At 39.6% G+C, this 26,249-nt stretch overlaps 1 protein-coding gene across 4 annotated transcripts in view; it reads right to left on the bottom strand.

The window, feature by feature from the left end:
* Window positions 1–1,581: 1,581 nt before the first annotated feature.
* The window catches only part of ythdc2 (YTH domain containing 2), a 175,517-nt gene continuing 150,849 nt past the window's right edge, over window positions 1,582–26,249 (bottom strand). For 2 of the 4 annotated variants that reach the window (XM_078161883.1, XM_033646410.2), the window contains 3 exons: window positions 18,398–18,604; window positions 10,578–10,760; window positions 1,582–2,485 (listed from right to left, as the gene is read on the bottom strand). In XM_078161883.1, coding sequence (XP_078018009.1) covers window positions 2,414–2,485; window positions 10,578–10,760; window positions 18,398–18,604 — 462 coding nt within the window. In that variant the 3' untranslated portion in view covers window positions 1,582–2,413. Of the gene's footprint in view, window positions 2,486–10,577; window positions 10,761–17,778; window positions 17,900–18,397; window positions 18,605–26,249 lie in introns of those variants that run through there. The other 2 variants (XM_078161884.1, XM_078161885.1) reach the window with 2 other exon arrangements.

The following is a 26,249-nucleotide window of genomic DNA, read 5'->3' as shown; positions in this document are numbered from 1 at the left end:
TAATGGAGCACTATGAAGAATATAAAACATTATCAGTAGGCCAGATAATATCAGTTGTGTGTTTAAAATGGTGGCTAACTTAGGAGAACTGGCAGAACTACAATGAATGAACTGTAATAAGCCTAAAATGTTGTGGTGTGTGAAGCCTGTCTGACCTGTGGCTTATATTCATTCTTCCGTTACATCTCAACAGGAGCCACCTTAAAGGCCAGAAAAGAACATAGCAACAAGTGAAAATTAAAGCCGTAAATATATAATTTATGCCACCAAAATAAATAAATAAGAGAGAGAGGCAGAAGCCACCGCTGCTGAGAGATACTGTGAAGCAATCAGGCTTAAGGTTCAATTTGTTAGACCTTACACAGATTCAGAATAGTCAAAAAAAAATTAATCCCGCTGACCTGTGCAACAAGATAAAATAGCATACATTATAGTACGCATAATGTGAATTTTTCCTAAGACCTTCCAAAACAGTGGTTCACTCCACAGATACCATATTATTCTTAAGGCAAACCACAGAGAAAGCAAGGCAGGACATGTACTAGCAATCATTATATGACAGTCATGTAAGATACATACCTTGAGAGACACATTTACAGAAATACAGCTGTAACAGCTGATAGTGTAAACTATAATTTAACACAAAAATGACAATAACCATCATGAACCACTATGTTCTGAACAGACACTTAATAATCACTGATATGAAGTGACATTTGCATTTTGAAACATAAAACAGCAAACTTAACTGCAAACTACTCAGTCCAGCAGTCGGCATGATGGGAAATGTGGCTGTTGCTACATCATACAGTCTAAACACTCTAAACTACAATGAGGGTGATGATGAATGAAATGGGGATAACTGAAATAGGTTGGCCTGTGTCAAAAAACCATTTGGCTTTTTAGACAGTGAAAGTGGGAAGACTTTTTTTAAATTTTATTCTCATCAGTAACTTCTTTGGAAGTATATGAATTCATGCTTGGTCACATGGTAAGAAAAACGTCTGAAACCCGGTATAAAAGTGTTGCCTACAGGAAAATGTACTGTACAGAACTGTCTTTTGGGATTCTTTGACATGCAGCTACATTAAGCTTGGCAGTTAGGCTAGTTCAGCGGTATAAAGCAGGGATTCATATAAGCCACGGTAATGGAAAGGATCTCCCACTTAAACTAGCAAGACTTATCAAAATAAGCCAGGCTTTCCTTTATCCACCTTGAATGAAGACCCCTCTGCTCCTGAGCAGGTGATGTATCAGATTACAACCTGTCGACACCCTGACCACAGACCAATCACATCACTGAAGACAAAAGTATCCACGGACTAAAGTCTGGAGTCTCAGGTAAAAAAAGAGCAGCCTATATGCTGTTTTTTAAACACGATTTTAACGTGTGCAAAGTTTACTTTAGTCCGCTGTGATAGTGTTGCTTTTTTACAGTGATTCCATTACTGCAGCTCAAAATACCACGAGACACCTGTGTGATGAGAACTAGGAAAAAAACATAAGGCTAATCCTATGGCAAAAAGTTCTACACAGCACTTACTATAATTGAACAGATGGTTTAATTGAAGTTGACTGAGATGAATGTATCAGCAATTTTATTAGCAGCTGTTTTCTTTCATGTGGATTCTGGCACCTGGACAGTCAGAGGAAATCACACTTTGACAGTGTTAAGTGGAAATCACTATTTATTTTTGTCAACTCGTTAACACAGTCATAAGGAAACCTGGACTCAACAGTCTCCTCATCCAGAAAATGAACCTGCTTGAAGTTCAAGATTCAAATGCAAACAATATATATTAACTAATTTCTGTCTTTATCCAGGAAGCAAAACATTGACAAACAGGTTCAAATGAGTCCCAAAAGGAGTCCCTGATGATGGAGCCTGAGGCACTTTAACGTCATCACAACATTTTAAACCATTCTAAGAGACACAATCTCCAAAGTTCCTACTGGGTGTGAAGAGAAGCCTTGTTTATACATTTGTCAGTCTCTTAAAACATTACCATAAAACTAACTGGATATCATTACAACAATCTGACTGAACTGTAATGGCTTCTGCATTTATCAAATCAAAAATAGTGATACACACGTTTCATTCATTCTAATTATTGTAAGATTTAAAAAAAAAAATCATTTTATAACATCCACAGAGCCACATACATTTTACTGTGAACATAGTGTTTGATTTGAACATGAGTACCATTCTGAATAACAGGAATGAAACCTGAACGAGAACTTATTCAATACACAAAACACAGAAACAGAAGAAGCCAAGAGCTGAACTTGAATGAATGGGTCCTTCTTCCACTGTCCTGTCATCTCTCCTGAACTGGTAGTGCAGTCAGTAGAAGTATGACATGTCAGCCGTCCTAGAAAACAAAAGTGCAGAGAGGTGTTCTGCTGCCGTTTTTTACTTCACTTGGTTCCTTGGGTTTCTCTCCCATAGTGACAAAAGTTGGCTGCCTGCCTGGGGCTCTAACTCCTACATGAGACAAAAAAGAGAAAGGGACAAGTTTAAAATGCAGTAATGACATTCACAGAGCAAAGGAAGTGCATCACCTATTGGCAAATTCATCACACTGCCAACCTGTAAAACACTGTTTAAAAAATGAAAGAAACACTTAGGTAGTGGATGGGTCCAACAAACACCCACGCCACTGCTGGGTGAATGTGACTCACACTGTGCTCTCCCTCACCCACAATTTTAAACTGATTTTTTTTCAAGTTTTAAGTGGCTTTTAAACTACTTGCTTTGACTTCAGTTGTTTATAACTATCTCCTTTGCCTAGATTTTGGCGAAGGGCGGGAGGGGACGCTGGTCCCTTCCCCTCTTTGACTCCCTGGATGACACCACAGATTTGGAGCTGCCAAACTTTTTCTCCCGTTTTGCTGCTCTGCCGGTGTCGTCCGCTCTACCGCTGAAAGTGACTTCTGCTAATAGAGAAACAAGTGTTTCCAAAAGGCGCAGATCCCCACTCAGCAACTCCAGCCCAAGAGCCGCCTCTCCATCAGACAAGCGCCAGCAACTGTGCACTCCTTTACCGGAGGACAGCAGTGCAACTCTCGCTGCAACATCCGGACCTCCGGCCGCTCTCTAGCCTCCGCCCCACCTTGGTCCCTCCGGCCAGGGTGCTACGCTGCTCGATCCGCCGCAGATGACTAACGCCATGGTTAACTCAGCAAGTATGCAGAGCGTGGTTGGCCAGCTTCCACCGAAACTCGCTGTCTACAACTCCATTGTGGTAAGCAGCAATCCAGAGATTTTGACAGTCGGTGACTCTATTGTTAGATATTTCACTCTCCCTGGGGCTATCACCTACTGTCTCTGTGGTAGCAAAGTGGTTGACTTAACTGAACTCATTCCGACGCTCATGACCTGCATCCCACAGTCAGTATTGTTATAACACACGTCGGAACAAATGATGTCATGGCTAGACAATCTAGTAAATTACATGCAGATCTTGAGTCCCTGTGTTGCACTGTTGAGAGTCTGGGATCCTGTATTATGTCTGGCCCAATCCCAGCTCTCTCCAAAAACTCTAAGCATTTTAGCTGCCTCTTCAGTCTGATTTCATATCCAACTTTGACTACCTTTGGACGAACTCTAGCTTATACAGAGCAGGCGGTGTGCACCCAAATAGGAGGGGAACAAAGCAGCTGACTGGTAATTTCATCTGGTTTATTGCTTTTAATTCAGTGTGATATGCACCACAGCATGACCCTATCTAGACTTGTACATCTCCTGCTACATCCAGCACTAACATTCTGGGTCCTGCCACTGCATGCTTTTTACTTCTCATAACCAGTCTCTGAGAAACTTTGGCCACCACAGGCCTGACTCTGTAACACCTGATAATTCATCTGTAAACGTCTTAAAGTTTGCACTTCTAAATGTCAGATCTCTTACCAAAAAGACTTTATTATCAATGACTTTACAACATCACACAGTCTAGAGTGTATACTCCTTACTGAGACTTGGCTTGATAAATCTTGTAGCAAAGAGCTGATTGAAGCTTCTTCACCAAACTTCTTATTTTCACATTGTAGCAGGTCAAATAGGAAGGGTAGTGGTGTTGCTGCATTTTTTTCTAATACTATATTCTGTAAAAATGTTTCTTTTGGTACACACTCTACCTTTGAATATTTAGCCTTGGAAATGAAATCTGCATATCCCTGTCTAATACTCACAGTTTATCATCTCCCAAAGCTTAAAAAAGGTTTTATTGCTGAATTTGGTGAGCTTCTATCCAAAATCACTTTTGAATATGATCCTGTCCTTATTTCAGGAGATTTCAACATTCATACTGATAACATTACTGACCATTTTGCTAACCAGTTTACTGACATGTTATCAATCTTCAACCTCACACTGCACATAGCTGAGCCTACTCATAATCAGGGTCACACTCCGGACCTGGTTATTTCACGGTTGAACGATGCTGCGCTTTAGCTAATCACAATGGAGGGGGGCGGGGCCGAGATGTGCAGGTGTCCCCAGGAAATGTGTACCTACAGAAACAGCAAGCTCCGCGTTCATCCTTGAATTCTCCAGATCATCACAGAAACACCTACTCTCAGTAAATCAAGAGCACCATGGGTGGAAATGGCAAGAGTGGAGGCACTAAAAAGAATGTGTCGCAAATCTGAGCGCAAGTGGCGTAAGACAAAATTGCAGGCTTATCATACTTCCTATAAACTCTCATTAAGTAATTATAATAAAGAGAAATCCAGACAGCAGTATTTCTCTCAAATTATTTCTCAAAATCTTAATAATAAAAGATTAAACTGGTCAGTCCCTTCAGACCAATACCCATTGAGCTTCACTCTACAGAAAAATGCAACGAATTTGCCACATACTTTAAACTCAAGATTACCTGTATTAGAAATAATATCATGACTGCCTCTACTGGAGTGAGTGACTCCTTTCTTTCCTCTCATTGCCATGCTGCCAACACTCTCCAATTTCACCCTCATTCAAAGTTGTGAACTACAAGAAATTGTACAACAATTAAGCCCTGCTACATGTGCTCTTGATGCAATACCTACCTAGCTATTTAAAAATGTTTTTAACTGTCTGGTAGATGACGTCCTGGAAATTGTCAATTCCTCTCCACTCTCTGGAGTCTTCCCCAAGGTTCTCAAACATGCTATAGTAACTTCACTGCTAAAAAAGATTAATCTTGACCCTTTTCTCCTTGAGAACTATAGACCAATATCAAACCTACCATTCTTGGGGAAAATTCTGGAAAAGGTTGTATATCAACAATTACACATGTACCTGTCGAAAAACAATCTATTTGATGTTTACCAGTCTGGTTTTAGAACTAACCATAGCACAAAAACTGCCCTGGTTAGGGTTATTAACTATCTTAAAATCAACACTGACAATCACAGAGTCTCTGTCCTGGTAATACTTGACCTCAGTGCTGTGTTTCTCACGGCTGACCATGTCATTTTTCTTCAGCATCTTGAACAATGTTTAGGTTTTAAAGGCACTGTCCTCAACTGGCTTGCTTCATATCTCTCTGGTAGATCATTCTCTGTTTCTGTTGGTGATTTTAAATCAAACAAAGTCAGCATTCCATATGGAGTTCCTCAAGGATCCATTCTTGGTCCTTTACTCAATTCAATTCGTATTGCTCAATTCAATTTGTATATGCTCCCACTTGGGCCCATTATTCAACAACACAACATATCATATCACTCCTATGCTGATGGCACCCAGTTATACATATCTGTTTCTGCTGACCATCATCAACCAGTGAATGATCTTATCCAATGCATTACTGATGTCAGGTATTGGATGGCCAGAAACTTTCTACAGCTAAACGAGGACAAGACAGAGATTTTATTAACAGGTCCAAAGGCTCTTGGTCACCAAATTAGCACTCTGTTGTCTCTCCTACTGGTAAAACCCTGTGAGCATGTCAAAGATTTAGGTGTAAGTATTGATGCTTATCTTAAACACATTTGTAATATCTCCAAAACCGCTTTTTATCATCTTAGAAATATTTCTAAAGTTAGATCCTTCCTTACACTCTCAGATTCTGAAAAGTTGGTTCATGCATTTGTTTCCAGTCGGAACACTGCAGCCAGAGTACTAACCAGAACCCAAGGATATGAACACATCTCTCCTATTATGGCTTCTCTTCACTGGCTTCCTATAAATCAAAGAATTGATTTTAAAATTTTACTTATTGTTTTTAAAGCCATGAATAGCCTGGCACCCTCCTACATCTCTGACATGCTCACTGAATATATACCGGAAAGACTACCGAGATCATCAAGTAAAGGTTTCCTCACTATACCCAGAATTCATTCTAAATCAGTTCAAGGTGCCTTCCCTCATTACAGACCTACTCTCTGGAATTCTTTACCACATGATCTCAGGTCTGCTGCAACAATATCTTCTTTTAAAAGCAAACTAAAAACATATCTTTTTTTCACAAGCTTTTAATCAGGTCTAGTGTTTGTATTAAAAGCTTCGTCTTCTAACATGTTATATATTGTCCTATTCTATATGTATAAAATGTTCTTGTTTATTTTTATCTCATATGTTTTATATATATATTGCTTACGGAATGGTATGTTCTTGGCATGTGTGATTTTATCTGCTTTGCCTTTTTAAGCACATTGAGTTTACGCTTGTCGTATGAAATGTGCTATATAAATAAACTTGACTTGACTTAATGGTCACAGTATAACACCAACTCAGTTTAACTTCAGGGATATCAATCTGTCCATTTAAGAAGTGTAACAGAGTTAATGTGTTATTGATTCCACTTGCCATCACTAGCTGTATTTCTGTCATCACTGAAGGTGTACTGCATTTAATTTATTATTATTTACCTGCCTGTATAATATTAAGTTTCATTCAGTGTTTTTTTTTGTTGCTTTTATTATGATATATGAGCTGCAAACTCTTAGTTATCTGTGGGCACTTGAACACCAAACGTACGAGCCCCTACAGACTTGGTAGGTTGGCTTGGACTGAACTCCGTTAATATAACTTTATTTTTGATAGAATAGAATAGAATAGAATAGAATAGCCTTTATTGGCATTGGGTCTCATTCATGAAAAGTGAGTAAATCTGTGTGTAGATTTGCACATAAAAGCCTACAATACTAAAAACCTACTCCGGATTCAGGAACGCTGCGGGAAACTCAGATTTGATCATAAACGTGTGTATGATCATGAATGCCAATCCATCGTAAAGTGACAGCGTGATCCCGGTAATCAGCAATTAGCATAAATCCCCGCCCATGAATAGCCAATGACCACCATATAAGGAGGTGTAGGTGCATCCAGTTGACCTGTCAGTCATGGCGCAAACAAAGAAAGAGAAAGAAAAAATATTTTTTCCGAAGCGGAGATTGAAATAATTTTGGGTAAAGTGGACTTAAGAAAAAACATTTTATTTTCTTCTGTTAGTAGTGGTGTGACAGGGACAGGCAAAGCAAAGGCCTGGAGGGAGGGAACAGATGCTGTTAATGTTGTCTCCGTAGTACAAAGAACCATGTCAGAGGTGAAGCGTAAATGGTTTGATATAAAACTGGAAACGCATAAGCACACACACAAAAATACAGCAGTCACCAAACAAACAGAAGATTCAGTTGTGGGGTTTTGAATGAAGTGGGAATGGGAAACCAGAGGTGTTTTGTGCGTAATGGATAAACTCTAAATCAGTGATGGAAATGTAGAGCTATTTAACATTTATTTTAACAAATGATACGGATAACATATAGCCTACAGCAGTTTGTATGCATCGTCTTCAAATTATTTGAATCTTAATAGCCTAAAGCTCTGTTTTATACAACGTAAATTAAACATTTTTCAAATCAGATTTATTCATTCAAATGATCAAAAAGCCACAAAAAACAAACAAAAAAAAAACAAAACTTGTTGTCTCAAATAATTCTTTCAGCTGGCGCTTGTTCCTTCGTGGTTCCACCACCTGCTGCTCCTGCTGCTCCTGCTGAACCCAGGCACTGAGGCCGAAGAGGCTGTGATCGGCTGTCCTTACGGATATTTTTATTATCATCATTCAACATGTAGAAAGAATGTGTATTCTATTGAGTCGATTTACATAGATAATTCACAATCATGAACCTAATCTGGATCTTAAACCTGCTAATTGCCAACTAATTTAACTAAATGTGTTATATTTTTAATATTTTGTCATGTTTAGATTACGTGTTTCAAAGGCATCTGTGTATTGTGTACATAACAGAGCGCAATACAAATTAAAATTGTAATTTCCAATAGTGACAAGCAATATTTATGTGCTTTACTAAATTTACACAAGCACTACGAGTGGTCAGGAGCAGGAGTACATTTTGTTAGTAGCTATGAAAAGATTGGAGCTACTAAAATACTGATGAATGCGGACACGCACATAAGTTTCCGTCTGTGAACAGTTTACACACAAATTCCTTCTGCTCACGTTTCATGAATGAGACCCAGTTTGTGGCTAATCCCTGCAGCGTGACTTTTTAACAGCTAGTGAGTCTCATGAAATCTGTTTTCTTTCAGTTTATCTTTGATCCTGAGCTGTGGATGTGAGACCTGATGAAAAGATATTTTTCCTGTGTTACCAGGTATCTTTAATATTCTTTATTCAATTGTAGTTTTATTTTGTTCATGTGTAAAAGCTATCAGGAGGACTCTTGTTTATGTTAAATCCTGAGCTGTGGCTGTGAGACCTGATGAAAAGATATTTTTCCTGTGTTACCAGATATATGCCAATAAAGCGGCATCGGAGTCTGACAGTGACTGTCCTTATCATCTGTGAAACTACACAACGCATGTGATAGTACCAAACCGCTACAGAAGCACACTTGATTGGGGATCAGTTTTACCCCATTATTCTTTTTAGGCATAACTGTGGCTTGAGAGCTATGATGCTTACACCAGGGCCACACCGGACGCGGAAGCGCTGCGAATAGCCTCGAAGCGAAGCCAGTTTCCTTTCGCCGCCCATGTTAACCGATTGTGTCATCCACACCGCGCTGCAGCGATCATTTTGGTGTCTGGTCTATTTTCTGCGCGAGCCGCGAGCGAATGTGTCAAGCCGGGCAGGAAGTCAAACAAAGGAACAACAACAGCATCCAGTCAATTTTCAGAATAAAACAAATTTCAAAATAAAACACCCCATTTGACAAATGCGATGTATATATGTGTGTGTGTTTATTAGTCAGTGGTATCTAAACAGAGCGCGAGAGAGATGAACACACACACACACACCCACTAACACACACACACACACACACACACACAGAAAGAAAGAGAGAGAGAGAGAGAGAGAGAGAGAGAGAGAGAGAGAGAGAGAGAGAGAGAGAGAACACATGCAAACAGAGAGACAACAGCTGGGAGCAGAAGCGCTTGTCGACCGGCGTGGAGAAATGTGCGTCTGATGTGAACGGGCTCGCACGAGAATTTCGGTGCGCTGCGCTTTGACAGTGTGGCCCTGGCGTTATACTACTGTAATGCACCGCTTTCTTGCACTTCAAAAAGTTCCAAACAAGACAAACTTTCAGAACAAGAGGTTCAACGAAACCACAGAAACTCACTACAACTGAACTCCTGCTCTTGCCAAAAGTGGTGTCCTGCTGACTGCCCAAAACCTACTGACTGCCTGCATACAGCATAAGAAGAGAAGGAGAAACGCTGCCGCACTTGCCTGATATCAGCCAAAATTATGAGCTTATCACAAAAAGAAGTATACATTTAAATAGAACCTTTAGAACCTTCTGAAAGTAACAAAAGGAAATGATACCAACTAGAACTTGAGTTTTACTTTCAGTTTCTTCGTAGAGCAATAAAATCAGAGTACGGCTGAAGAAAGAGGAAAACAAATCACAATGAAAAGCTGGCCGCGCTCATTGAGTCATACGTTTTGCCATGCCAACATAGGCTTCTTGGATTTGCCAGGGTTTTAAGAGCAGAGCAAAGTAAAATAAACTATGACATCAGGCGGGACATTAACAAGGTGAGGAAGAAAGGAGAACAAGAGCGTGCCACAGCGTGTCCAACGACTCTAACCTGTCAGATTTTCAGCCTCAGCACACCAGCCAAGTTAAAGTGCTTCACAAACACTTTTTCCTCTCTGCAGCACAAAAAATCCATTCAATCATAACAATTTCAAGTTGGACACCCAAAATTAGAGTTGAGTGATGGCCAGAAAAATGTTTTATGCAGAACATTATGATGTCACAGTAAAGATGACCTTTGACCTTTTGGATACAAATTGTCATCACTTCATCATAAAAGTATTTTGGCTCCTTCAGTTCAAGGGTAAAGGGACCTGCAGCCACGCTGTACGCAAGTAAATTCATCTTTTTATTTAATTATGGATGACTACATATACACACTGTGTTTTAGAGTAGCAGGTAGTCTTACACAGTAAGAAAAATAAATCATGTCTAGAAATAAAAAAAAAATTGATGCATTGTGATGCATCAATAATCATTTTAAAATCGAATCGTCGCTCTCTAAATTGTAATCAAATCAAATCCTGAAGTGCCTGGAGACTATTCTACAACATGAACCAGACTCAGTTGCACCATCTTCTCACCTGTCCATCTCTGCTGATCTGGACCTTCTTGTTGTCGTTCCATGGGTTGAGGATGTGTTGGGTGCAGTGGAAGGGAAGACTTTCCTTGTGGATCCACTCTACACTGAAAACTCCTCCTAGTCCCATGAAGCCCCAGTCCTGGCAGCTCTCCTGACTGACAGCTGATGTCATGCGAGCATAGCCCTGTGAAAGAGAAAAAAAAAAAAGAAAAACATTACTTCTGTTTTTGTGTTTTAAATAACCTTCATTAGGGATGTAACATCTTGATGAATGTATTGATTCAATGATCAGTGCTCCAAAATCATCGATGCAAGGAGAAAACATCGATCCCTATCATTATCTTTAGAATATGACTTTATTTGAAAATTCTGTGTCACTGTGAAATAGTGCCAGGCAGATAATGGCAAGCCGCCAGGAAAAAGTTGACGAAAATAACATTATTTACTTGTGAATAAATCAGTGTGGAAATATTTGGGATTTCTGAGAAAATTAGGGTCAGCAGACAGAGAACAAGCCATAAGTAAGCAATGCCATTAAGAGTTAAAATACTGAGGAAACATGACATAACCTGGCTTGCCAGCCATCTCACTCTGCTAACTTCTCACTACAGCAACACTAGCTGCTCTGTTTCAACAATGTTACGCTGAAACTAGAATTACCACCTTGCAGTTGTATGCCTCATGCACCAGTCAACTTTCACTTACAGTTTATATTCATGTCTGTGAAAATATGGATGCTTTGCACCCATTGTCCCCCCATAGCACAGAAGATCCATACAAGAAGACAATCTCTCCTTGGGTGTCCGAAGGTGAACACCCAATTAGAGTGTCACCAATTCAGCATCTGATCAAATGTCTCCCCTTCTGTTCCTGATATATGATGTTGAAGAATGGTCAGGAAAAGTTTCATGCAGAACATGTCACGGTGAAGCTGACCTTTGACCTTTTGGATATAAAATTCCATCACTTCATTATTTTATCTTATTAGACATTTGTGTGAAGTTTTGTTACAATTAGGTTATGAGTTACGGCCAAAAAACATATTTTGTGAGGTCACACTGATCTTAGTCTCGCTCACCAGACCTTTCTCAAGAAAAGAAAGGTCTGGCTGGGCCAACTCTCACTTTGAGATTGGAGAAGAAAATGCCCCGGCTGTTTGTATTTCTTTCAACCAATCACAGTCGTTCTGGGCGGTGCCACAGCAACGGTGCGCTTGCAAAAATATTGCTGGGGGGAAACAGGTTTTGGTGTAACACGCCCACAAAAATATCACCTACAGGACGCGAACCATGGCAGAAAAATGGCTACATCCCCGCAAGATCAAACACCGCAAAAGTTAGTAAAGGACGTATTGAAAACGGTTGAAAACTGCTACACAACCGGAGGTGGTAGGGCGGGACTTCAGCGGGTGGCTCATTCCGCCCAATGAGAGGCTGAGCTATGCAGCGAACTTCCGCCCACTCAGACTACACTGATCTTAACCTTTGAGCACCAAAATCCTATCAGTTCATTTCACCCACTGGTTTGTGGACTGCCGTTTTGAAGCCTCGCGTTTGGCATTTTAGCTGTTGCCATCTTGGATTTCTGTAGCCAGACATGCAAATTTTTGGATGAGAGGGTGAAGCTGTGGAGTAGGGGGGGGTGGATCTGAATGAGGCAGCCAGTGGACACTACAAACGCCTACAAACATGGTTAACCTGACTGAACACTGCTCTTGGCTTTGCGGTGCTAAATCGCTGCTTGCTAAGTTAGCTTCCGTAATTCGAGGTAAACTTTAGAGGTAAGAGTTAAAGTCAACTTAGTGATGTCAGCTTATTGCATACATGTCTACATTCGGCAAATACTACATAAAAAAGGAGCAACGTTTATCTTGTAATGTAATTGTAGCATTAGCTGAAGTTAATGTTACCGTGTGTAAGTTAATGTTAAAATGTGTGGTGTGTGGTTAGCATAACAGCAATTATGTGGTGGTTAACTGTAACGTTAGGCATCTTGGTGAGCCAAAAAGCCAGCAGATGAAATTTAGTTTATTTAACTTAGTAAACGTTAAACCACAAAAACTCTTATTGATTGATTCAAGGTTTAGTGAGTGTGTATTAATATCAACGCTCTTTGGTTAAGGTCAGTGTTCACTGATAAAAAAAATGCATGCAAGTCCTGTTCATTTCAGTGTTGATGACAGTTGTCAAAAATATCTGTTGGAATGATTCTTTCTTTCTCTTTCAGAAAAGGTAACAATGCTGAGTGCTGAATCATTTCATGTGCACCCACACAACAACAACACAGCAGACTTTTTAAAAAAAAATAAAAAACAAGATATTTAATGTTCAAATTCATAAACATTATTTATTTTTCTAAATATACATTCCTTCATTTTGATGCCTGCAACATGTTCCAAAACAGGCATGTTTACCACTGTGTTACATCAGGTTTTCTTCTAATAACACTCAATAAGTGTTAAGGACCTCAGGACATATGGAGCTTTTTTCCTATCTTTATTCAGGAGAGTGATATATCAATTTGAGAGCATTATTTATTAATTTCACATTCAGATTTTGTAATATTGTCCCTCAAAACCCTGCCCTCGCACTCAAATAGCCACTGCTCGCTCTTAGATCTACTCTGTTTCTGCTCAAACTGTGTGCTCACACTCAGATACAATGTTGCTTGCACAGATTTCCTGCTCCAGCTTCAGCTCTTATCCTCGCGCTCAAGCTGCTTCTGTGCGCTCGTGGAATTTCTGCTCTCAGATTTCTGCCCTGCGCTTGGATTTTTTTGTAATAACAACCCTGTCAAAATCCCCAAACCAATAGGACGCCAGGTATATTGTTGACCAATGAAACGATCCCTGCCTCCTTGCGGGCGCGCTTGCTTTAGTTTTAGAGTGTCCTGTCTGGGCGGGTACTCTTTAACCGGGTTCATCCACTCCTGCCCTCCAGGGCTTTATGAAATGTTCTTCCCTTGCTTTCTTTATGACTTTTGGAATAAAGGGACTATTAATTTACATACGTGCGCCCCTATTTTTTTTTTTTTACTATAATAGCCGCATAGAATATATATATATATATATATATATATATATATATATATATATATATACACAGTACAGGCCAAAAGTTTGGACACACCTTCTCATTCAATGCGTTTTCTTTATTTTCATGACTATTTACATAGTCAAATATTATCATGAAATATTTGTGGAAAAATCTTTTTTGTGTTTCAAAAGGTGTGGCTGCATTAGACAGATACAAACAAATACAAATTATATTTTTTGTTTATTGTTTACAAGAAAAACTAACAAAACTAAATTCTTGACAGTTTCAATATGTCAGTTCTCAACATTGTCGGTATCAAAGTCAACAAATAACAGAGAATGTGTTCAAAACTGAACAAAAAATAAATAAACCATCACATCATCAAATTAATATTTAGTAGTCCTGCCAATGGCACGTAGTAGAGCTCTAATCCTGGCTGGCATGTTCCCCACGAGCCTTTCACACTGTCCAGACCTTTTGATAATCCACCACAGATTTTCAATGGGGCTCATGTCCGGGGATTGAGCTGGCCACTCTAAGACCTGGATACTGTGCTCCTGCAGCCAAGTTCTACTGGCCTTGGATGTGTGGCAAGGGCCATTATCTTGCTGAAACATCCAGTTTTTACCTCGACGGAACAGTGCACACGCAGAAGGGAGCATGTGGGTTTCGAGAATGGTACAATACTTGGTAGAGTTCAATGTGCCATCACAGACAGTGAGATGACCAACACCAGCAGCACTCATGCATCCCCAAACCATGATACTGCCTCCACCATGCTTGACAGTAGGTACTGTACATACTGGAGATAATGCTTCGCCTGGCCTTCTGCGTACCCTCACATTAGTAGGAGGAAGATAAAGCTGGAAACTGGACTCATCTGACCACAAAATCTTCTTCCAGTTCCTGGCTGTCCAGTTCTTGTGTGCCTGGGCCCAACGACGCCGGGCTAACCTCTGTCTCTCATTGATCAGGGGCTTCTTGATAGCCTTGTAGGACCTTAAGCCATGATCTAAAAGTCGGCCACGTACAGTGTGGGTGGAACACTGGACACCAGTTTGGTTTGACCACTGCTGCTGAAGCTCCTGTGATGTCATTCGGCGGTTTTGCCTGCACATGCGGATCAGGATGCGGTCATTTCTTGCTGAAGAAACCCTTGGACGCCCAGATCTTGGTTTGTCTTCCAAGCTGTTGGTTCGTGAGTGTATCCAACTGCTGAAGGACTGCATCTGCACTTCCTGGCTATCTGGCGGCAGCTGTACCCTTCCTGGCTGAGAATCTTTATCTTCAGGCGTGTTTCCTGCGTTAGGTTCCTTGTTTTAGCTATTTTTGTGTCTGAAGAACTTTCAAATGTGCTGGCTTTATGTAGACACAAAGCTTGGCAACAAAAATTGTGTCTTCTAATAAAAAGAACGACCTTCATCACTGGTACCAAAGTGACCCAATACTCAAAATTTCTTATGGAACCAATCGATTTTAAGTTTTTAATGGCTTTTTTAGGATTTCTTTAGTATTTTGGCTGTGACTGTACTAAAAGAAATTGCACTTGAAGACCTAAGAGTGATTCTTAATGCAATATTTCACAAATGCATGGGGTGTCCGAAAACTTTTTTCCACCACTGTATATATATATATATATATATATATACAGTACAGGCCAAAAGTTTGGACACACCTTCTCATTCAATGCGTTTTCTTTATTTTCATGACTATTTACATTGTAGATTCTCACTGAAGGCATCAAAACTATGAATGAACACATGTGGAGTTATGTACTTAACAAAAAAAGGTGAAATAACTGAAAACATGTTTTATATTCTAGTTTCCTCAAAATAGCCACCCTTTGCTCTGATTACTGCTTTGCACACTCTTGGCATTCTCTCCATGAGCTTCAAGAGGTAGTCACCTGAAATGGTTTTCCAACAGTCTTGAAGGAGTTCCCAGAGGTGTTTAGCACTTGTTGGCCCCTTTGCCTTCACTCTGCAGTCCAGCTCACCCCAAACCATCTGGATTGGGTTCAGGTCCGGTGACTGTGGAGGCCAGGTCATCTGCCGCAGCACTCCATCACTCTCCTTCTTGGTCAAATAGCCCTTACACAGCCTGGAGGTGTGTTTGGGGTCATTGTCCTGTTGAAAAATAAATGATCGTCCAACTAAACGCAAACCGGATGGGATGGCATGTCGCTGCAGGATGCTGTGGTAGCCATGCTGGTTCAGTGTGCCTTCAATTTTGAATAAATCCCCAACAGTGTCACCAGCAAAACACCCCCACACCATCACACCTCCTCCTCCATGCTTCACAGTGGGAACCAGGCATGTGGAATCCATGTGTTCACCTTTTCTGCGTCTCACAAAGACACGGCGGTTGGAACCAAAGATCTCAAATTTGGACTCATCAGACCAAAGCACAGATTTCCACTGGTCTAATGTCCATTCCTTGTGTTTCTTGGCCCAAACAAATCTCTTCTGCTTGTTGCCTCTCCTTAGCAGTGGTTTCCTAGCAGCTATTTGACCATGAAGGCCTGATTGGCGCAGTCTCCTCTTAACAGTTGTTCTAGAGATGGGTCTGCTGCTAGAACTCTGTGTGGCATTCATCTGGTCTCTGATCTGAGCTGCTGTTAACTTGCGATTTCTGAGGCTGGTGACTCGGATGAACTTATCCTCAGAAGCAGAGGTGACTCTTGGTCTTCCTTTATATATATATATATATATATATAGACAGATACAAACAAATATACATATATACATATACATATATATATATATATATATATATATATATATATATATATATATATATATCTCTACATATATACATACACACACACACACACACATACACACAGACACACACACACACACACACATATATATATATATATATGTACAGTACAGGCCAAAAGTTTGGACACAGCTTCTCATTCAATGCGTTTTCTTTATTTTCATGACTATTTACATTGTAGATTCTCACTGAAGGCATCAAAACTATGAATGAACACATGTGGAGTTATGTACTTAACAAAAAAAGGTGAAATAACTGAAAACATGTTTTATATTCTAGTTTCTTCAAAATAGCCACCCTTTGCTCTGATTACTGCTTTGCACACTCTTGGCATTCTCTCCATGAGCTTCAAGAGGTAGTCACCTGAAATGGTTTCCAACAGCCTTTTGGCCTGTACTGTATATATATATATATATATAGAGAGAGAGAGAGAGAGAGCCTATATTTGCGCATGTATACTTACCATAATCAGAGTTTGAAATGATAATTTAAATATCATGAAATGTTATGTGACACTACGCTGCAATTAGCTTTATTTAAAAAAAAAACCCTGCCTGTCTGGCTGTACTACGGCGCGCTCAAGAGTGGAGGGGAGGCAAAGAGACGACAGTCGGAAGTAGAGGGAGAGAAAAGGGTGAGAGACAAGGTTAAGTTTGATGCAGCCAGGCTGCAAACTGTGCCAGAAGATTAGGCTACTGTTGTGTATATAGTTGTGCTACAGTTGTGTAGTGAACAAATAGTGTATTTATAAAAACATTCAATTTTAAGTTGTCATAATTTCACATCAACCCCCCCAATTTTGTCATACCACATTTACTTATGTAACACACGATTAAGTTCCGTAAGTGTACTGAACTGAACGCAGCAGACAACCTCTCGACTTTTCAGCCAACAGCCAATCACAATCAGTCGCCTGTTTTAGCAATAATATTAATAAAAATAACAACTTTTGTTTGTGGATCATCAAAGTTTGTTAACTTGCCGTATAGCCTCAATAACCAACTCCAGCTTAACCAAAGATGCAACATTTAGTTGGAATAACGTTATTTCTGAACCACATTAAACGTGACTATTGATATTTTTTAAGTTATACACATACACTTTATTGTAATTGCACACAGTCTGCAACATTTTAACGTAACATAACTGTTACCTACCCAAGTCTAGCATTAATCTCAACATTACATTGCCCCCGTATGGCAAGTATATCACTTCCATAGCTTTAAGTAAGCTTTAGCTTACTTACCCAACTAATGTTAACGTGGTGGAGCTTTATTTGCTATAGCTAGATAGCAAGATAACTAACAAGCTAACAAGCCAGACATACAACAATACATGCTAATTTGCTCTAACATTTAAATACCATGATAATAGAATATCACTCACAGAATAACTGGAGCACTGGTGTCTTCGGCGGTCAGTTGGTACAATTATCTGCACAGCAAGCCATATTATTCGTCCAGTATTTGCAAAAAAGATCTCCCCTCTGGCCAGCCAGCTCCAGCACCTCAAAACATGGCAAGGAGGTTAAGTTGAGTGGCCTGATGTGAGGCCTAGCTGACAGCCAGTCAGTCAATGTGGCCATGCCCTTAATTATGCAGAACTTAAGCTTTAATGACATTTAAATGTGATCGTAATAAAAAATTCACCCCATACAGTTGTCATGAATGATGAAATAAGCCATAGATAGATAGAGAATAGCCAAAGATCAAAACCGCCTTTTGTACCGGGCTGTAAATATATTCATTTTAGCTGTAAAGTTGGGCATTTTAAAATGGGAGTCCATGGGGATTAGCTCTATTTTGGAGACAGCCAATGCAATGCAGATTTTGGCACTTCCGCATTGGCTTTACTTGTCAGTCCTGGAGGTTGCTGCTTGTTCACACCCCTATTATTTGTACTGCACTGTTATAGTGGGGTCAAGATTCAGTACATATGGTCTAAACTGTGATAACAGAAATTAAACTACATATAGCATTTGTTTTGCCATCCGTCAGAGTGTTACCTGGAAGTGTCCAGAGCCCTGAACAGAGAAGATGAGGATGATGAGGTTATTCTCCATGAAGGCCTTGGTGAGTTTGTTCTCATTGCTTGGTGTGGTGGACCAGATCCCTTTCTGCTGAGAAATGTCTATGTTCCTGACATTGCTGCTCTTCATGATGAAGTACCGCACTGATAAAACAGCCCACTGAGGGAACAGTGACTTTAGGATCTGTTGGGAACAAGGGGAGGAAAACAACACCATAGCTAACTTAGCAAAGAACTTCACTTATTTATTATTCATTGATGAGACAGTAATTAGTGAAATTAAAAATCAATCCAAACACTCAAGGATCTCAGGGTGACCTGCACCTCTGGTTTAAATTAGACACTCTACAAAGGATTCACCATAGCATCATTAGGAGCTCTTGTGCCTGGCCTCAGAGATCCAAACTAATGTTGTCCTCAGCAGGACAACTGTCCACAGCTGACAAAGTGGTGAATGAATTCTTAAATTATTAAGAAATGTATTATTATTAAAAAAATGTTTGATACTTTTTATTTAGTATTTTCAGCTTAAGATATAACAAACAAATGAACAAACAAACAAACAAACATACAGTTTACAAAAACATGGGGGCTCCTCTGTTGGCAATATTATGATGCATGATGCAATGATTTCAAATGTCTTGTTTAATTGATAGCACCCTCTATTCCTCTAATGTAGACCATTTCTCCCATTTCCTGTGGAAGATTGCTCCTCTGGACCTCAGACAGAAAGTCATCTTTTCCATTGCATAGATTTCTTTAACTCTGTCCATCCACAGACTGAGACTTGGGGTCTCAGGTTTATACCAGTTCTTTGTGATTGTTTTTTTTTTTTACAGGCCATTAGCAGTATTTTGCACAGATACCAGTCTTTCTTTTTAATCACATCATCTTTCAAAGCACAGAAATACAAAACTTTAACATCATTAGGAATCTTATATCCCAAAATCTTTCCCACAGTTAGACATATATTTTCCCAGAAAGTTTGGATTTTTGGGCATAACCAGAAGATATGGGAGTGATCAGCGTTCAAGTTTCCGCACTGCCTCCAGCACTGTTCCTGTGATTGAGATAATTTGCTTTTTATATGTGGTGTAATAAAGTAGCGGATCAAATTTTTCCAACCAAATATTCTCCACTTCTTTGAACTTGTGGATGAATGCTGTGCATTCCACATTGAACGCCAGTCCTCCTGTGATATTTCTATGTTTAGTTCTTTCTCCCATTTTACTTTAATATAATCTGTGTTGTTTCTGTCCTGTTTCTGAAGGCCCTGATATATTTTCGAGATAGTTTTTTTATTCTTCTTTTTATAGGCTTCAGTCAGAATATCTATCACTGCATTAACCTCTCTAGACAATGTTGGTTTTATTTTTTTATCATAGTAATCTCTTATTTGTAGGTATCTGAAAAAGTCAAGTTGTTTTCAAGTCCAAATTCCTTTTGTAATTCCCCAAAACTTTTTAAGAATCCACTGTGAGTTAGTGTACATACTGCTGTAATGCCCTTGTCCCACCACTGTCTGAAACCAACATCACTGACTCCTGGTTTAAATTTGGGATCTAGAGCAGGCCAGATTAATAATTTGATGTCCCCTTCCATATTGTATTCTTTCACCATTTTACTCCAAATATCCATTGTTTGTTTAATAATTTAATTACTGCTTTGTTGAGACATTTTATTTCCTATGTCTCCTAGTGTTGCTTGAATATGGAAAGTATCTATCTTGCCCTCTATATCTTTCCATTTTGCCTGATATAGAGGGCAGCATGTACAAACGAGGAACCTCCCTTGAGCTGCATAAAAGTATTGTTTCAGGTTGGGCAGGGACATCCCGACCTCTTTTTGTAATTGAAATGTCTTATACCTGACCCCTGGTTTCTGCCCAGCCCAGATAAATCTAGATATAAGTTTGTCCCAGTGTCTAAATTGTGTCTCTGGTATCATTTGTGGGATGGATTGAAAAAGGTATAACAATCTTGGTAATACATTCATTTTTATAACCTCAATTCGTGTCTCGAAATCCATGTTGAAAGCTGACCACCGCCTGATATCTGTCTTTATATTGTTATTAATCTGATTACAATTTATTTCGAATGTTTTATTGAGATTTTTTTGCCAGTATCACACCCAGATATTTGATCACTTTAGCATTCCATTGTCTTTTTCTTTAACTTCTTGGCCTGGAGAATAATTTAATGTGAGAATTTGTGTTTTTGCTATGTTTGATTTATAGCCTGAGTATTCACCATAGTCCTCTAATGTCGACGTCAGTTTAGGAAAAGTTCTGTCCGGGTCTTGAAGAGTCACAATAACATCGTTTGCGAAAAGCCCTATAATATGTTCCTCTTCTCCTATTTGGATTCCTTTTAAATTGTTGCTCTGACTGATCATTTGTGCCAACGGTTCAATAAATATTGCAAACAAGGTAGGGCAAAGGCAGCATCCTTGGCGGGTCCCTCGCTGTTAAACAAATCTATCAGTTAGATGTCCATTAATTTTAATCCTTGCTGTAGGTTCTTGATAGAGGCTTTGAATACATTGTATTGATTGTTATTTTAATCCCTAGTCTCCCCAGTACCTGATATAGAAATCTCCAATTGACACAGTCAAAAGCCTTCTATGCGTCGAGGCTCACTAATACTGCTCTCAATCCCTGTTTTTGCATCTGGTCTATTATGTGTAGGGTACGCCTACCATTATCCTGAGTCTGCCTACCTGTTATAAAGCCTGATTGATCTTCATCAATCAAGTCAGTCATAACATTTTCAAATCTTTTAGAGATTATTCAAGTAAAAATCTTGTAATCCACATTCAGGATTGAGATAGGTCTATATGATTCACAATATTCCTTGTTTTTCCCTTCCTTTGGTATAAGGGAAATTATTGCCTCTTTCCAGGAGGGAGGCAGTTTCCCCTCAGTCAGAGTCTGATTAAAAGAACTCAGGAGTAGTGGAGTTAATTCTTCCTTGAATATTTTATACCACTCGCTGGGAAATCCATCACTACCTGGTTATCTGCTAATTGCAGCATCTAGTTCCTTCTTAGTGATGTTGGAAATTAACTTCCTGTTCTGTTCTTCTCCAATAGTTGGCAAGTCTAATAAATCCTGGAATTCTTTCATTTCATACTCTTCTTTAGTTGTGGGCTGGGAAATATAAGTTTTCATAATAGTCTTTAAAAACTTTTCTTCAGGTTCAAATAATAGTTGTTTTGTTGCGGGGTCTCTAATCTTATGTATGGTATTAGAGGTTTGCTGGACCTTGAGTCGTGTTGCCAAATTTAATTTATATTTAGTTGGTTTGGGTTCTGATTCGTAGTAGGTTTGTTTCATGAATTTTAGTTTTTTCTCAATCTCATTGCTTAGGATGTCATCAATCTGTCGTCTTACACTGATTATTTGTTGTAAAACTGATTCATCCTTGTTGTTTTTATGTTGTTGCTCTAATATTTTTAATTGTTTAGTCAACTTTTTATAATCTTCCTCTCTAATCTTTTTTTTGATGCTATTAACCTCCCTCTCATTACAGCTTTGACCGTGTCCCATAGTATGGTAAAGTCAACTGGACTGTCTTTGTTTTCTTCTTTGCAGCATTTAATATCTTTCTTAACTTCTTCTTCTGTTCATAAAAAAATAATGTATTCTGGAGTACACAGAGTGTGGAGCAGAATAATGTGTGTAGTCCCTCTCCAATGGATGTAGTTCCCTCCAAACATCAAACATCCTGAGTTCAGTTAGAGCGGTACTGACAAGCTTTGACGGATGAGTCTTATTTCTCTTGTTATTAGTTGTGTCCAGTTTAGCATTCAGAATCATGTTAAAATCTCCTGCACATATTACAATTCCTTCATTTTCCAAGGCTATGATTTCAAACACTAATTTCAAAAACTTTCTACCAGAATTAGGTGGCACATAAACATTGACCATTTTCCCTTTTACAATTACATACCTCCCCTCTTTGTCGCCTATTTCTTTAATGACTTCAAAATTGACAGAGGTGGAAATTAATATAGCAACTCCTCTCTTTGGACCCTTCTTAAATGAACTGAAGAAGGTGTTTTTAAATCCAAATTTCCTCAGTTTATCATGTTCTTGCCGAGATAAATGCATTTCTTGTAAATATATCACTTGGGCTTTTTCTTTCCTCATTTTTAAATTAAGGAAAGTTTTATGATAATCCTTGCTTTAAAATGAGCAACACTAAATATCTTTTAATGCTGAGCTATTTAAGACATGTCTTGCATGTCTTGGAAGCAGTCGAGCGCAAAAGAAACTATAAATTGAAAGCTGGTGAATTTAAAATACATACAACAAACTATTGTGGAACTGCAATCACACACTCTTCCTTCAACATGTAAGGGTGTACGTAATTAACTTTTAGTTAAATTAGACCAGAAAGTATAAATAAAACATTTCTGGTTATAAAAAACTAATGATCTTTGACTAAATTGCTGTAAACAGGGGGAAAAAAAAATAGAATTATTGCCTCACGGTTGTATGCCTTCGCATGCTCTGCTAAAGTTGCACTTACAGTTTAAATCCATGTCTGTGAAAACATGGATGCTTCACACACATCTTCCCCCTGACAGCACAGACGATCTATGCAATCAGCACAGTTTCAATGTGGACAGTCAGGATTACAGTTATCTGCAAATGACCTCCACCACATTCTATTATAATTTGCTTTTATTTTGTTAGTTGAATTTTAAATGCTCTTATTTTGAAAGGCAAAGACCAGGAAGTTAAAAAGGTAGAGGTGGACGTTTTAATTTTGAAAGGGGTCCATTTTCGGTAGTGTGAGTGAAACCCAACAGTGTTGTGTGCAGCGTAAATACATCTTTGTAACGACAGTAAAAGTCTATCACCTGGCTGATAAGAGCACAAGGTTTGTCTACATTTTATTTCGTATTGTGTTTAAAATTGTGTGACATTATGAACCCTTTTTAATAGTTTCTGTGAGTTTTAATGAGCATGTGTACGCTAAAGAAGACGCTACGTTGCTATTAGCTCAGTGTGCCTACGGCAGGTTACACTAAGAAAGAAATGTAATATTTTGTTTTCGTTTTGTTTCATTGTAGCTCTTCCGGTACGTTCATGGTATGTTTGGAAGTGTGGAAAATAAAGCTTGATGAACCATCGGTCAGAGAGCAAGACCATTATTCCGTCGGGGATGCTACAGTAAGAACTGCACCTCACTGGTCCCACCACACTTTTGATTGACAGCCATGACGACGACAGAGGGACTTTATGTGATGGTCTGAGTTCGGGGCACTTGCTCACGAAATGGAGGCATCGGAAAACTCATGACTGATGATATATAATCAGGAAGTGATGCAAGAGGCTAGTGTCTGCTCAGTGGATTACAACACTGGGGGGCAGCATCACGTGTCTCCACAGCAGCCTGTGTACTCAGCTCCTATCCAACAACCCACTAATGTTTCAAAGACAGTATCACCTCCACAGACAGATGCATCTTACGTCACACAAGCAGTCCAAAACACAACAGCCTTGAATAAGCTACCAATACCAGAGCCATCTGTGTTCACCGGTGATTCTATCCTGTTCATTGATTACTCAGATCACTCATAGGGCCCTATTTAGATGGTCTAAAGCGGACGGTGGAGGGCGCATAATCCATGTCGCAAGTGTCATTGCTATTCAGATGCAGGCGCAGTTGTCATTTTCACGCCCTGCGCCCTTATCGCCTAACTAGCAAATGAACTTGCGCTTCTCTGGGTGTGTCGGTCTAAAACTGAGGAGTGGTCAGGCGCAGTCATGGCGCGTTGCTAGTTAGATGACTTAAAAAGCAAATGCGCCAGTGATGAACAAAAACCTGGTCTAAAGTCAACGGCGCAGTATTTCGCTGTTAAACAAGTTAGTAATATGCGTCTCTAGGCGGGTGCACAACATGCGTGCACTCTGCTCAGACACACACGGAGCAGCCACACTTATGCAAAAGATAACAAATAAAAATATGATTACAATGTGAAAGGTTATTATTGTGCACATTAAAATATTTATCAGAAACACGTCTTAATGGTCAGTCATTAATTAGAATGATCTAATCGCAGTAATAATGATCATCATAATTTGTAAAAATGACCAATGAAATTGTGAAATTATCTGACCAATCAATCATTTTTTTGATTGAAAACCAAAGGCCACACATTGCATTTATTTTAACATGTTATACTAGGCTACATTATATACTAGGCTACATTACATTATATTATTATATTGTTATGTGAGTGTAGAGAGGACACACATGCAAATAAGAGGCAGAACACAGCTCTAGGAAACATGTGAAAACAATTAACAAACGTGGGTGGGGGAGAAAACGCTAAACAGGTCCTAGCTACAGGATCAGCACCTTGGGGAGCTCCGCGGCAGTCCTGACAGCTGTTGTATGCTCTGTTATATGATGAAAACAGGTTTGAATAATATTCCACAGATATTTAGTAAGATCCTTCTTGTATTAGTGATCCCGCCTGCTGTCCCCGTAGATCTGGTTCTGACAGACCTTCACCTCCCGCACGAGGACATCCGTCTCCTCAGCTGTAAAACACTCACTCTTTCCAGTTGGTAGGTCCGCCATCTAACTAGCTCTCTGCCATGCGCTCCAATCGCGCCTCTTTTAAAGGGAATGAGAGGTGACACTCTGATTGGCTTATTGAATGATACGCCCAAAACACACCCATGACTAATTCACAGAGTAAGTCCAACCCTTTTAGACTCTCCACCATGGCGCACAGTCTAAAAACGCGCTGTCTAACTAGCAAGTGACTGGGACACGCCCATGCGCCGCACGCCTGGCGCTTCGCGTTTTAGACCATCTAAATAGACAGAAAGAACATCTCTCCTGCAGACAAATTGCATTATTTGATAAAGTATATATGAGGTCCAGCTCGAAAGACACTCAATGGCATCTTTTACAGAAATTATGATGAAGCTTACAAAGATGCATGGAACTCTCTCGACCCAAAGTTTGGTCAGCCATTCGTGATACAGAGAGCATTCAGCATCAGTCAAAAGATGCTGAGGGATTTAGAGCATTTACTAATTTTTTGCATGCATGTCAGGAAGCCATGCCACATGTTAAATGCCTTGATATTTTGAATGAATTCGAAGAAAATCAGAAATTGGTCCAGAAGTTACCTGACTGGGCAGCATCACAGTAGAACCGCCAAGTTACCCAAGTTATGAAAGACATGCAAAAATTTCCAGACTTTCAGGATTTTGTGGCCTTCATGTTGATGGAGGCAGAGAATGCCTATAATCCAATAACCTCCTTTCAAGCCCTCCGGTCATCAGAACCACCTACAGCGAAAGGCTGTCTCAAAGAGAAGAAGACTAAATGCAGTGTTCTCCATACACAGATACACAGACAGCTACAGAGACTTAAACTCCAGTGCAGTCAAAGACAGGTTTAAAGCCACCGTGTATGTTATGTCAAGACAGTAGACATCGGCTGCATAGCTGTCCTGAGATTAAAGGGAAGTCTCTGGATGAAAGAAGGAAATATGTGAAAGAAAAAAAACTGTGCTATGCTTGAAGCCAGGCCATAGTGCAAAGGATTGCCGTCATAGACCACAGTTAGAGTGTGAAGTTGGACTTTTAATAGGCTACAATTGCTCAAGGGCACTGGCACCACGGCAGGTAATTGTGGGAGGAGATAATGAACCCTATGCAGTTTGCACAGATCTAGGTTCGAGCGTTGTAGGCTGGTCATCACCTCATCTCGACTCATCAAGAATCACCAACGTGCCACAGAGTTGCTGTCAGAGAGCTTCCTCCGACAACTCCATCAGATGCTATAAAGGTACTTGAG

Source organism: Epinephelus lanceolatus, chromosome 19, assembly GCF_041903045.1.
Source record: "Epinephelus lanceolatus isolate andai-2023 chromosome 19, ASM4190304v1, whole genome shotgun sequence".
In the NCBI taxonomy this organism is placed as follows: Eukaryota; Metazoa; Chordata; class Actinopteri; order Perciformes; family Serranidae; genus Epinephelus; species Epinephelus lanceolatus.
Note: the sequence above shows the minus strand (reverse complement) of the source record. Positions and strands in the feature narration are given on the sequence as shown.